This window comes from Takifugu flavidus, chromosome 10 (assembly GCF_003711565.1).
Source record: "Takifugu flavidus isolate HTHZ2018 chromosome 10, ASM371156v2, whole genome shotgun sequence".
Classification (NCBI taxonomy): Eukaryota; Metazoa; Chordata; class Actinopteri; order Tetraodontiformes; family Tetraodontidae; genus Takifugu; species Takifugu flavidus.
In genome coordinates, this window is record NC_079529.1 from 1,340,437 (window position 1) to 1,353,766 (window position 13,330).

A 13,330-nucleotide genomic window follows, 5' to 3' on the forward strand; every position below is an offset into this window, starting at 1 on the left:
ACTATCTGAGCGTAAATGACACTATAAAACAGGACAATAGCAATACCTCATTATGTAGATTGCTTTATGATCAAAGCCCCCTTGGCGTGATAGCAGTTTGATCTTATTTCCAACTGCAGTTCTCCTAGTACCAGTAGATGGTGCTGTTGGCACATACCCCGCACGGCTTTCTCACGCAAATTATTTCAGCAAATTCAAGCGTATTATATTATTATTATATTACTACTCATCAGTCATGTAATTATCACAATATGACACCCAAATGACCCCGAGCCTGTTACCTTCATCAATGAGGTTATGTAGCAACCGGTGGTGGTTAAGAAAAAAAAGTTTAAAAAGTTATGAATAGATTTTAAATGACTTTTTGAAAATGATAAATGGTGAAGGAAGGGATGATTACATTTTGGTGATCTTCCGGATTCCAAGGGATCTTTGTCCCCTGATCTTCTCATGATTAAGGCCAATTGGAACGTTACGAATACATAACATTATTAAAACATACACATACCTAAAAATTGTGGGCAATATAACAAGTTTAAAGACAGCATCATACAGGGTGACTACTTTTTAAGACTGTCTTTTTAAAATACACAAACCAGGTTGAATAGTTTACGCCCATTGTTGTCCTGCATCTGCATCACCGCACAAATATGTCAAGCTTTTGTTCACACTTACAATGCCTCATTGGGAGGCATTGTTTGAATACCTGGGAGGTCTTCTTTCTTTAAGACAGGCAAAAAGAAAGCTAAAGGTTATTTATTTATTAGTGATTCCAATGGGCTCATGACATTAATTATGTTTCAAGCTCATTTATGTATGGATCAATAATTATTATTAAGTTCAGAGGTCACCCAAAACAGAATGGAAGATAAGAGATTGAATCGTCTGAGAGGCCGAGCCCAACATCAATTACACACCAGAGGCAAAACATTACTGTAATATTGGTTTTTAAAGATTGATGTTTGCATAAGGAACATTCCGAGACCAGGATTTGGCCCACCTTAAGTGTACTTCCCAAACGCCCAATTATAGGCTTGTAAAACACAATAACAGGCCAAAAAAAATACAGTGATTCAAGTTGGCGTCAGTTTCAATTTATTTCAGCACTGGCACATGTGCATTTTCAGAGCTGTTGGAAGTGAAAGAAAATCATGAATAGCTGTGCAGAAAAGCACATTTAAAATAACAACGATGGTTTAAACCCCCCTCCCAGTCCTGGAATAACAGCAGACTCGTCGACCACAGGGCTGAGCAGCTTTCCTGGCTGGCCTCGGCTGCTGGACGCCGTCTGGAGCGCGCCGGTCCCGCCGCAGCGCACAGGCGGCGCGTCACTTCCTCGGCCCGTGCCCATCCCTTTGGAAAGAAGAAGAGAATTCACACCGAGCGGCGACGGCCGAGGGGGAGAAAGAGCGAGGGAAAAGGGCGAGAGGGAAGCGAAAGCAGATGAAACAGCTGGATACGGACGAGCGAGGCCACCGAAGAGCGGAATCTAGTCCTTAAAAGTAAGTTTTCGGGCGCATGGTCAGTGTTTTGGTTGCGGTTTCTCGCGTTAATTGGTGCGTTTTTGTGTTGGTCTAAAGTTTCCTCGCACCGCTTCGCCAATAAGCGCCTTTTCTATTCAAAGAATCTCTCTCTAAAAAAAAAGATTAGACGTTATGAAAATATTAAAGTGGAGGGGAGGGGGGGTGTCTCGGAGAGTTTTGGGGGTAGGCCCGTAAACCCCCTCCCCATCCAGCACTCAGACTCTGACTGGAAAAATGGAAACGTTTGTCAAAGACTTATTTACCCTCCAGGGACTGTTGACAAACTTACAGAAACAGTTTGGCTGCTCGTTAGGTGTTGTAATGATTAACTTTGGACTGTTGGTCTTTATTTGAACAGCATTATTCCAGTCAACATTTGAAGCGCGGCAGAGCAACTGGCCTCGCTCATTTTTCTTTTGTATCCCCAGATATTTGATCCTTTCTGAGATAAAAGCCAAAGTTACTGTCCTGTTTTTGACTGAATCCATTCACCCCCGAGGGTTGAAAAACTATGTGCTGGCGTTGCATGACTGTTTCAGCTACATGTCTCAGCACGGCCTTCTGGGCAGCACCACTGCTAAAATGCTCATCAGGTTCCCACAATGTTACACAACAGTGTTGACACTGCCATGACTTATCCAGAACCCGTGCTGGGGCTCCGGCAACCACTTCGGCTTTGAACGCTTTTTTTGTTTGACTGTTATCACATGAGTGCATCTGACGGGAATCACATATTCCCTTCATGCCTCCTGCTGCAAACATAAACTGACCCGCTCCTCCCCTCTGTTCACAGACATGCCGCTGCACAAGTCAAACCGGGCTTCCCGCCTGGACCCCACCATGATCTCTGCCCCACTGGGCGACTTTCGGCACACCATGCACGTCGGGAGGGGAGGTGACGCCTTCGGGGACACTTCTTTTCTCCTCACCCTTGGTCCGAACCAAGCCAGTGCCCCCACGGTGACGCAGGCAGATGACCATGAGGTGGCGGTCAACCACGGTGAGCTCTACACGGATGGTCCGGGAAGTCCGGAAAACCACGAGCTTCAGCACTCTGAGTCGGTCTCGTCGTTCACTCTGGACCTGGAGCTGGATTTGGGTCCATCTATGCTGGGTGATGTACTGGGAGTGATGGATGGAATGGGGCTGGAGGAAGATGTATTCAGTTCCAAAAGTGGTTCCTCCTACACGGGCACAAGCCCGGGGAACGGATCCGTGGAGACGTCCCTGCACGCGCAGAATGACTGGAACGGGAAGAACGTAGATGGGTTGGATGGAAACCGGGTGGAAGAGAGCAGGATACCAGAGGGGAATGGGGTCAACAAACCCAAGGGCTTGAGACCCAAAGTGCGCTTCAGTGACAAACGAGAAGAAATCATCCGCCAGGCGTCGGAAGAGGAAGAAGGTCAAAGTTTCGATTTCCAGGGTGAGGAGGAGCCATCAGGTTACAGTCCAACGCCGTGCGAGAGCGAAGGTGAGAGCGTGCTGAGCAGCCACAACGTCCAGCCGCAGAGTCCAGCGTCCTCCCACAGCTCAGAGTATGATGGAGTCACCTCCCTGGACAGGAGGAGGGCGGACAGCTGCCACTCAGAGACTGATTCAGAGGAGGAGGAGGAGGAGGAGGAAGGACGGGGCTACACGTTTGAAGATGAATTTGATGATGAGATCGGTCTCTAGGGGAGTCGGCAACGTTCTCCCGTGAAAATCAAACTTCTGCTGTCAAGAAAACCCCTTTTTGGAATCAGCTGGGAGACGTGACAATGAAAACTGGAATTTTCCCAAACCTCAGTGAAATATCTTCAGATTTACATCACCGTGCCTTTTGACATTGAAGTGGAAGTTTGTAGCACTTTTATCCACCCAAAAGCTTTGAAACTGCATCTTTGGGATTCCTTAAGTCTTATATATGACAACTGTCCTTATTCTTAAGTGCCTTAAAGGGAGCTGTACAGTCACGATATTGTACCCTGTCCCATATCTATTACTGTCTTAAATATATCTAATATTGCATGTTTATTACAACCAGGTGATTTGCTGATGGCTAAACTTTCCTAGTTTTCCATGGAATTACTGTGAACGCCTCATTTTCAGAGCTGGAACGACGAGATTATGGGCTTTGGAACCAGAATCCGATTGGTCTTCACACATTGGAGCATGTTTTCTGAGATAGCAACGCTACTGTTTGGGCTGCAGGGCTGGATTATTAATAAACTGCTAAGACAATCTGGGGATTTCAAGGTGGACTGTAAATCAGGACCCGCTCGGCTTTTTGCTTGTACGCTTGCTTAAAAAAAACTGCAATGCTGTAAGAGTGAGACGCCACTGGGTCCGTCTCTCATGAATGCTGGCCTTCACTCATTATCCTGTGGTTAAATTACACCCAAAACAATAAAATAAGTGATATGTTTAAATATTAACCAGCCTTGGCTATGACTTTATTTTGATTTTTCCGGAATGGCTCAAGGGTGAACACAGAACAATTATTAACTCCAAATTTTATATCCGTGTTCTGAAACCTCATGCTTCTCCAGAATTAACATCTGTCCATAACACAACAGGAAATGCTTACAATAGATCAGAAATCTGTAAAAACAGACAGAGGAAAGGTTAAAATTTTAATGTCCAAAAGAAGAATGAGGCTATTTACAATATTGAACACTGGGATTTGCAGCTCATTACATGTTGGTTCCTGCTGAACTGGAAGGATTTATTCCTCTACACCGATATTGTCCTGAAGACGTTGAACCCTGACAGAGCTGTGGAGATCATCACGCCGGGGATCTGCGGGTGCCAGTGGATCTCCTTGACCTCTGTCTGACCCTGGTGCAGGAACAGGAGCTGAGGAGGCAGGTCCTTCACTCCCTCCACCCGGGCCCCCACGTCACACGACTCCACAGACAGATCCCACTGGCTGACCACGTCGTCCGCTCCGGAGGCGGCAAACACGCTCGAGTCCGCGGGGCTCCACTCCACCGAGGTGACGGGGCCGCTGTGCTGCTTGAAGTTCGCAACAGGACGCCCGCTCTGAAGGTGAAAGCGAAAGGTGTGAGAAGAGAGTGCCATCGAGCCCAAGAATTAGCATAATGAATAACCCACAAAACTTTCAGCTTTTGCTGGCAAATATAAGCAAGTTTCCCATTTCAAGACAGCTGAGACTACCAAGAGACGCAAGACGGAACAAATGTGAGTGGGTGCGGCAGTCGGACTGTGAAAGTGTTATTGCGTGGCGTCACAGTTAAACACTGCGACGCCCGAGCGCAGCCCCACTCACTCATGTACAGGATGTTGACGTTAAACAATTATCAACAACTGTTTAAGTGGGGTTTTTAAAAATGTTTTTACCTTAAACTGTCGCAGGTCCCACACTTTCAGAATCCCATCATCCCCCCCTGACAGGAGGAATGGTTCATTCCTGTTCCAGCTGATGACATTAACATCTGAGGAGTGAGCGTCATTGGCTGAAAGCATCGAATTAGGTGGGGCGCGGATATCCCAGATGCGGATCGACTGGTCGACCGAACAAGACGCGAAAACCTGCGGCAGACAAAAGAACAGACGAGTTAGAGATTAAGGTTCTACTAAATAAAGGAATTTCAACCAAACATATGAGAGAGCTCTGAGACCCGTTAGTGGGAGCAGGTCGGCCTTTTCGCTGTTTAAGATCTAAAAATGTCCCCTCAACACTCCTGACGGCTCAGCTGACGTGTTCACCATGCGTTCTTAACATATTCTAGTCTGCGGCTGCGTAGGAACACGTGTTACTTTATTTCCAACTGGAATCGCTTACAGAAACCTCTCCAGCTGTGAAGTCAAAGGGGAAGAAGGGAAGCTCAGACATGTCTGGAATGCAAGTCTAAGATTTTTATCTCAACGATGAAACGCAGCGTCACCACTTTAAACGTACCGTGGCTTCGGTCGGCGACCACTGCAGATCTTCCACCGACTTGCTGTGGGAGCTGAAAGGCCTTTGGTCGATCTGCCACGAGGTGCCTCCTTCTCGTGGCTCCCACACGTGGATGTTCTTCTTGCAGTCTCCACTCACGAGGCGACCTGTCGACAAGTAGACTTTAAAATTAACAGTTGTACACAAACACAATACATGCTTGTACTTAAGTGGCCTTTTGTATAGTCATTCTATTACTGTTTTAATTGGAGTGGAGCAGTAGACTGAAATTCTATTTCTCACAACACGATAAAGGTGGAGTCCCTGATATTTACCGAGTACATTTGCCTTTGTTGTCATTTAACAGTGAACCAGCTGGAATGTCCAGACTAGTTTCTGCCTTTCCCATCTCGGGATGCAGGCCTCACCTACCTGGTACTGTAGGGGACCAATCAATGGCAAAGCCTTCAGTCATGTGTCCTGAAAAGCTGAAGAGGCTCGTGGCTTCCTTCTGCTTCGTGGTGAAAGCAGCCATGGCAGCAGCGCTGTGGACGGCTTCTACCTGAGGCTGGAGGTCAAATATTTCTACCTGTCCTTTCTCCGACCACACGGCGGCCAATGACTGAGCTCCCCGCTGCGTCGCCTGAAATTCCACAGGAAAACATGCTGGTCAGGACCTTCAGGGACAACAATCAAAGAGGCCTGCCTGGAAAAGGGCACGCCACCTACTCGGACTCTGTTGATGCCTCCATAGTGGGGCATCATGGCCAGCTCCATCTGTGGCTTCTTTTCTTCCTCTTCCTCTTCATCACTTTCTTCCTCGCTGCTTTCTTCATCCTCTTTTTCCTTCTCTGTTGCATGAAGGTTAAACATGCGCATGACGAGAAGTCTGGGTAAGGAAAAGGGTGAAATGAGGAGGGCGTCAATCACAAAATACACAACATGAGGAAATAAAGGTCGATGCTGCTCAACTTTCGCTTCAGAATCACGCGTTTTCTACAGCAAAATACTTTCCACAAAAATCACCTTTTAAAGGAAAGTTTCTTACTCCCCAAATATGTCATTGTAAACAGAATGCTTTTATAGCAAGTAAACAGCAAAAATAAACAGGAACTCAAACAAAACCTGTTGACACATTAACATTATTAAGTATTTTAAATAGCCTAAAATACAACAGGGTGGACAGAGGCATGTGCGCTTTATTGGCTTTGGAATCACAATTTTCTTGTGTACGGAGAGAAAAGTATCAATAAAAGTAAATATCAATATCAGCATAACTCACATTGATGACGACTATAAAGTGAATTTACTGGATTTGCTGAGTTGCTTTCCTCAGTCTGGTTACACTTAAGGATCTGGGAAGCTTTCCTTGGAAATGAAAGAATCCAGCAGCTATGTCTCTTGGCTTTGAAAGTCAATTCCTTGCTTATTTTCGAAAACATATTTTCCTTCCGTCCCTCTAATCTGTCGCAGCTTGCAGGTGTGTGTGTGTATGTGCACACAGGAAGCTGCAAGGCTAACTTTCTCTAATTTATTAGTTCCAGACATTTTTCACGATGCACATCCAAATTTGGACTAAATAAAAAGTAGCAGAGAAGAAATTCAACTCTTCCCGACTTTGTCAGTACTCTGCTCTCCAATAAAACGAAGGCTAATGAAAACAGTCATGTTTAATTTTTTTAAAAGAATAATGGCTGTTACTGTGTTTAGTCCACTCTTAAGGGAGTCAGCTGTTTTTAGGGCTCAGTTTAAGTGAGGCTTGCTGGACCCTATTTAGTGCATTCAACATCCCATAATGCAAGTTAATGGTCCTGAACCAAGCAACACCAGCATCCTTTTCCATCACAAATTGGAAATTAGACATGACATTAATGATTATTAGGTTTGTATAGGGCTCAGAAGTACTTCCATCAACCAGTGAGTCTATAGAATTTATTGATCAGCCATTTCAAGCACACCAACGTGCTCCCTATAGGTGTGTGTGTGTGTGTGTGTGTGTGTGTGGGGGGGGGGGGGGGGGGGTAGCCAGTGAACGTGTGAGTTATCATCATTGTACAGGTAAATAAAGGTCTTATAGAAATAGTGGTGCAGAATTAAACTGGGGGTGAAAGGAAACCAAGGGAAATACTCCATGGTGCCTTCAACCAGAACAGGATTAATGAAGTGACACTGTGCTTGCATCAGTCGGCCCTGATGATGAGTCTAATATGGGATGTTTTTATAAATTCAGGATGTCAGTTTTGACCAAGGAGGTTCCCTGGCGCAATACTGCTGCGCCTGGAGGAATGAGCAATGGGGGAGGAAGAAAGACTCAAAAACCTTCAATGAAAGGCTAAAAAAAGCGGTTTATTCCCCACTTTCCTCCGGTTCTGTACCTGTTGCTCATCGCTGTGTCCGCCTGTGTTCCCGCACAGAGCAGCATGGACAGAGGGAACTGCTCCCTGCCGTCTCCGTCTCCATCTCTCAGGACGTCGAAGCTCAAGCATGGAGCGCCTGTATCAATAATGGAATAATCAATGTTGAAACCACCGTGTCATCGGCGCAGCTCCACCTTTAGCAGCCACTGTGTCCACTCGCCTGTCTGACACTCGTGGTACATGCGGTACGCGCTGCGGTCCATCTCCAGCTCCACTCCGGGCTGGAGCGGCTCGATCCCGGGGACATAGACCTTGTCCTCTCCCTCCCCGCCCGCTCTTTCTTCCTCCATCTCGACCCCTTCGTCGTCGTCGCTGCCGGCCTCGTCCATCTCCTCCATCTCGCCTTCTTCCTCGGCCAACGTGTCCTCGTCGCGCGCAGACATCTTGGCTGTTTGCTTACTTCCGGTATGCGCAGCGGCCACGTGGTTTAAACCCCCTCCTTCCCCCTGCTGCCTCACCCCTCTGCCCCCCCCCCCCCCCCCCCTTTACGGGAATCCAGCTGGCTCCGTGGCGATCGGCCTCCTCCTACCAGTAAAAAATTCCACTTACAAATATTTATCTGGTAAATAGTCCGAACTACTTCAACGTGTATCTGGCCGGATACCGCGTCAGACGAATGGTCCTTCAAGACCGTCTGCATGTTTTCAAAGAACATTGCTGAAGTTCAGATCGCATGAATCAGCTGCGGGTTTGTGGTGTCACGGAATCATGACCTGGCAAATGATACGACCGAGATTATTCTGGTGAAATATATTTAGAAATCCGTGACAGGCTGCGATGTGGGGGGTGTACCGCTGATTGGAACCTGGATTTAATTTTGGCATGGAGACACGGTTCAGCCTGCTCTGCTTGACCCTCCTAAAGATCCTTGCAGGCTGTTGTCCATCAAAAAGCACTTGGGCCTTTTGTAAACTTTTGGTTTACTGCTGTTACAGCCAGATGGCAAGATTGTCTGACTTTGTTGCCTTCTAACGTTGCTGTAAACATGGTAATCATTGCAAATCAAACCCCTTTGCAGTGTCACATTTCCCTCAATCCCTCAAAACATTATATAAATCCGGCCGAGTTCACAGAAAGTGTGTTCCCATAGTCACTTGTAAAAGAGAGAAAAAAAAACACCTCTGCACTTTTGGGATTATGAAATTTAAAGGAAGGAGCCTCATCCAAGGACAATCATGCACATTTCAGCCGTGGGTGTGCACATGTAGGGGCAAGTGTGAGTACAAAAGGGCGTGTTTTTATTTCTTCTCTAGGCCTTGACAAAAGTCAGAACATTACTCCAGTCTTTATTCATCCAAAGTGCATTCCTCTCTCATCTGCAACTTATCCTTAAATTTAGAGGTTATAAAAGTTAACAAACAGTTGTGAAATATCTCCACATAGGTCCTGAGCTCTCGTGAAAGTCAACTACAGCAAAAAGAAAAAAAGAAAGATGACTTCAGGCTAGAATGGTTACAAACACGTTACTATGTCTGATAGTGTTGCAGGAAAATTAACCAAAGTATGTAACAAATATAGTTACAATTAAACATTATGCAAAAGTACTTCAATATGAGTATGCAATTATTGTGATAGTACGCAAATATCAAAGTTACAAAACTGACTACATTTTAAATATTCTGTAAATATTGTAAAATATCTTTCAGTAAATAGTACCTCCAGCTGTATATGGTATATAAAGCACAACTATCAGGTGGAGCATGAACAACAGCAAAGTACCTCAAATGCTATCAGCGACATCCCATCGCAAACACCAATAATAAAAATCGTAGATTACAAACTGGGCCGTTTATATCCAGGAAGTAAAAGCAAAAGCAAAAGCTAACAATGCTCTGAATGCCTTTTAATAAATCTACAGCTTTGTACAAATGAAAACCACCATAGCAAGTATCTTCCTTTTAAACATTAATTGTAAACAGTGATGAATTCCACGTGAACAGAAGACGGCTTACGTGCACTGGCCTGCTCAACATATATCTCTTACTAGCATACAGGATATAGTTAGCTGGGGTTTGTGGCTTTGATGGATGGATAAACACTTTGTTATAGAGTCACTGCTGCACAGTGAACGAAGCTATGTGATATAAATTCGGACATTAAATGAGGCCTGTGCATGTCACTTCATATTAGGAAAGCTTACTGCATGGAAACACAAATACATAATACATACATATATATATATGCATATATATAAATCATTCAGTGCCAGGAAATGTGTTTTTTGTGCCTAAACAAAAACACCATGTTTTTACCAACTATGGCAGCAACCATCCGAAGAGTCTGAGCAACAAGGGGCTCCACACTAAGGGGTAAGATGTCCAGGATGGGGCAGCGCCGCTGGACGGTGTCATTCCTATCATCTTTTCAGACAGTCCTTTTCCCTCGTCGCTGAGACCTCGGGTGGTCAAAAGTCTGGCCCTGGACGGACCGTATTGCTTCTCCTCCACAAAGGGGTTCAAAGAGGGCAAAGGGCAGGTTTCGATGGAGGGCAGGCAGCCGACCACGAGCCATCGTGAGAAAAGTTCGGACGTCAGCCCAAGGAGCTCCTCGGGAGAGGAGGGCTGTCTGGGGAACTGAGCCGGGTTCATCTCTTCCTGGAACCTCTGTGGACACGGAAGAAGGCAGAATCGGAGCATTAGAGCGCAGATCATTGGCAACTGGAAGCGAATCATCAGCGCACACTTGATAAGATTTGGAACAGAAAAATCTACCTCTGCGTTTTTATTCCTTCTAATAATTTTATCCAGTGTCTGCTTTATGTCGCGGATTAAGGAATGATTCAAGTGCTCATCCCAGATGTTTTTGAGGAGAACATCCCAGAAATCCAGGAGGACCACTGCAGCAGGGAACACGCAGCACTGCAGGGAGAACACAGGACGGACAAACAATAAAACGATCAGCCCAGTTAACTACAGAGTTAGTACAAAACACATGTGACGAATTAAACACCAGAACCACAGCAGCTGCTCCTTTCATTGCTCGGTGAATGATTCACCGAGCAACAAATCTTTTTTCTCCTCTCTTTTCTCTCCAAACCTTAGATTTACGAGGCCTGCACAGTAGCCCGCTCAGTGCGAACCACACTTTGGGCAGGTGAAGAACTCACCGGATCATTGTCGCAGAGCATGCTTTTCTTGTAGTGGTGCACTACATGGTAGTCTCTTGGAAACACTGTCCGCTGCAAAGGAAAAGGGGGAAAAAAAGCGGAATCAGAGCCAAAGCAGTTAGAACATGTTGCTTATTCTCATAGCATGCTTAGAACACTATGAGAATGATCAGATATCTTTAGTAAAATATACAGTGGTTGGTTCTTTTAAACACATGCAGCCTGATAGCTTATCAAGAGTGTTCTGGTCTTTGCTATCAATCATATCAGTTCCTTTAAACCCATTAACTTTAACAATCAAGCGATTGTATTCTCCGGTGATCACCAGGCAAAATAAATGAATCACAGGAGCAAAGGGAGGATTCTGGGACGAATGCCACGAGATGAAGGCGTTTCAACTTACAAATCCAGTGGGATTGGAGTCAATGGTGGTTTTTAGGTTTTTCACACCTTCCCAGTCAAAGTCACATCCACCACAATGGACAGTCCAGAGCGATAACAACAGCAAAACTGAGGCGTGAGGGAAAACAGACAGTGACGGACAAGATAATTAATGGAAAATTTCTGTGGTCTGTTGCTGCGCACCTACAAAGAAACATGACATCATTTCCTGCCTCAAAGAGCAATTTCTGCACACAGAAAAAGGGAGAGAAAATGAAAACAAGATGGAAGTTGTTCATCTGCTGTTGCACAAGTTCCCCCCAAATATTGACCCCAGAAATCAAGCAGCAGTGACGCAGTTGTGGCTGACTGCTGGAACAAAAACTGGCGAAAAGAAGCGCGTTTCCACGTCTCACCTGGCAGTGACATCCTTTTTATCTGTGTGAGAACGGACCCTTCTCCATTTCTCCTGGTGACAGCAAACACTCTGCAGAGAGGCTGGTTGTTTTCTTCTTTTTTTAGTTTCAGTCTGACAGACAAAGTTTCCTCCTCTGTGGCTTGTTAAGGTCTTTGACACGCTGCTGTGCTTCTTCACGGCCTGATATTCAGTCTCCTTGTGGACATCCCATATACATTCCTTTCTTTTGTGCTCCTTTGGTACTTTCCAGAAAATGCCTCATTTATCCTCATGCCATACTTCTCGCTCACTTTGGATTTTCCCACTAACGCCAGAGTGGCTCCAGCCTTCTTCCTATGAAAGCTTTTTTGTTTTGTGTTTATGTCGTTCCCTTTTTTTCCCCCCTCACACTGCTGACCTAGAATCTTCCCGACCAGCCTAATTTGAACCGCTCCCCTTTCCCTCAGACTGGTTAATGGACAGACGGGATAGACGGGATAGACGGTGACCTCCTCTGCCGCTCTGCCTGCGCCTCCAGCTGCTCTGTGGATCCTCACGCTGCTCAAAGTGAAAGTGCTAGGCTGGATTGCCCGTCTGCTCCTTTTAAGTCTGGAGCCCCTCCCACCGCCACCACATGCTTTACCTCACTATTGACCGACCCGCCTCCCCCTCCCCTCTGCTCCCCACATTCTCTGACACCCACCCTCTTGCTCCCATCCTCCCTCCTCTCAAACAGGCCCAAGGAGGCTTAGTCATGCAGTCGGAGCGTATGTTTTTCATTTGGACTCCCCCCCGCCACACACACGCACACACACGCGCACACACTTCTGCGCCTGTTGATCCCCCCCCCCCCCCAATATATAATGTCACCCTGTCTAATCATTTTTTGCTTTTTGAAAAAAAATATTAAAAAAAAGAATCTAAAAACATCAGAGAATCACATTTGGCCGGCAGTGACAAAGAGCATTGCAACACAACAGTGCGAGAACTTGCAATTCTTTCCACGTGTAATGTGTCATTGCTGCATCTGATGTTGCTGCAGAGCTGTCATCATCTTCAACGCGTTCTCCTTTTGGGTATTTTTACTGCAGCACACAAACCACGAGTTAATTACTGATATTGGAATGTCCAAAGGTTCTTGGTATCAAAGAGGAATTGTTCAGTTACTTATCTAAAATGAAGCCAGAGGGCACAAGACGGCTTCCCAAAGTCTCGTCCCTGTTGAAGGAGAAAGGAAACTGGAGATCAGTGGCCTCATCGCAGGCCAGAACTGTTCTAACTCCCCCAGGAGTCATCAGCAACTCCCATGTTCTCCGAGCGTGTAAGTTAATGACAGCTAAAAATACCCAATCATTGCCTTCTCTTCCTGTCTCTCACACTTGAACCTCTTGAGTAAATATGTAACTACTGTCTAGGGCTTTTAGAAATTGTTTGTTCTTTTAGAAGCTCCCTAAATCCAGTGCAGATTTATGCTAATCGGGGAGAAGAACTACAGCGTGAGTAACACAAGTTACACAAGCTACAAAGAGCCTCCAACATTCATAAATTAACATTTCAGTTTTGAACTTGTAATTTAAGGCCTCCCCCCCATGGCTACAAAAACATTGCTAACCCCCCCCCCCC

General features: G+C 45.7%; 3 protein-coding genes across 4 annotated transcripts; 1 reads left to right on the forward strand and 2 right to left on the reverse strand.

The window, feature by feature from the left end:
* The first annotated feature begins 1,099 nt into the window (after window positions 1–1,099).
* Window positions 1,100–3,940, forward strand: cdc42ep5 (CDC42 effector protein (Rho GTPase binding) 5). The gene is made up of 2 exons (XM_057046123.1): window positions 1,100–1,502; window positions 2,317–3,940. Exon 2 carries the CDS (start codon window positions 2,319–2,321, stop codon window positions 3,198–3,200), a length of 882 nt encoding a protein of 293 aa, XP_056902103.1. The 5' UTR covers window positions 1,100–1,502; window positions 2,317–2,318; the 3' UTR covers window positions 3,201–3,940.
* Window positions 3,925–8,281, reverse strand: grwd1 (glutamate-rich WD repeat containing 1). 2 transcript variants are annotated; one of them, XM_057046038.1, is made up of 8 exons: window positions 7,984–8,281; window positions 7,782–7,899; window positions 6,136–6,295; window positions 5,839–6,049; window positions 5,428–5,573; window positions 4,866–5,057; window positions 4,203–4,547; window positions 3,925–4,106 (listed from the first exon to the last, which is right to left on the reverse strand). In XM_057046038.1, exons 1-7 carry the CDS (start codon window positions 8,204–8,206, stop codon window positions 4,239–4,241), a joined length of 1,359 nt encoding a protein of 452 aa, XP_056902018.1. In that variant the 5' UTR covers window positions 8,207–8,281; the 3' UTR covers window positions 3,925–4,106; window positions 4,203–4,238. The 2 variants fall into 2 exon arrangements, with proteins under 2 accessions (XP_056902018.1, XP_056902017.1); XM_057046037.1 differs by lacking the exon at window positions 3,925–4,106 and having other exon boundaries at window positions 4,126–4,547.
* Window positions 8,282–9,040: 759 nt separating this feature from the next.
* zgc:174888 (uncharacterized protein LOC558116 homolog) lies at window positions 9,041–12,291 on the reverse strand. The gene is made up of 5 exons (XM_057046162.1): window positions 11,727–12,291; window positions 11,333–11,439; window positions 10,930–11,001; window positions 10,535–10,681; window positions 9,041–10,426 (listed from the first exon to the last, which is right to left on the reverse strand). Exons 1-5 carry the CDS (start codon window positions 11,737–11,739, stop codon window positions 10,079–10,081), a joined length of 687 nt encoding a protein of 228 aa, XP_056902142.1. The 5' UTR covers window positions 11,740–12,291; the 3' UTR covers window positions 9,041–10,078.
* Between the last annotated feature and the right edge of the window lie 1,039 nt (window positions 12,292–13,330).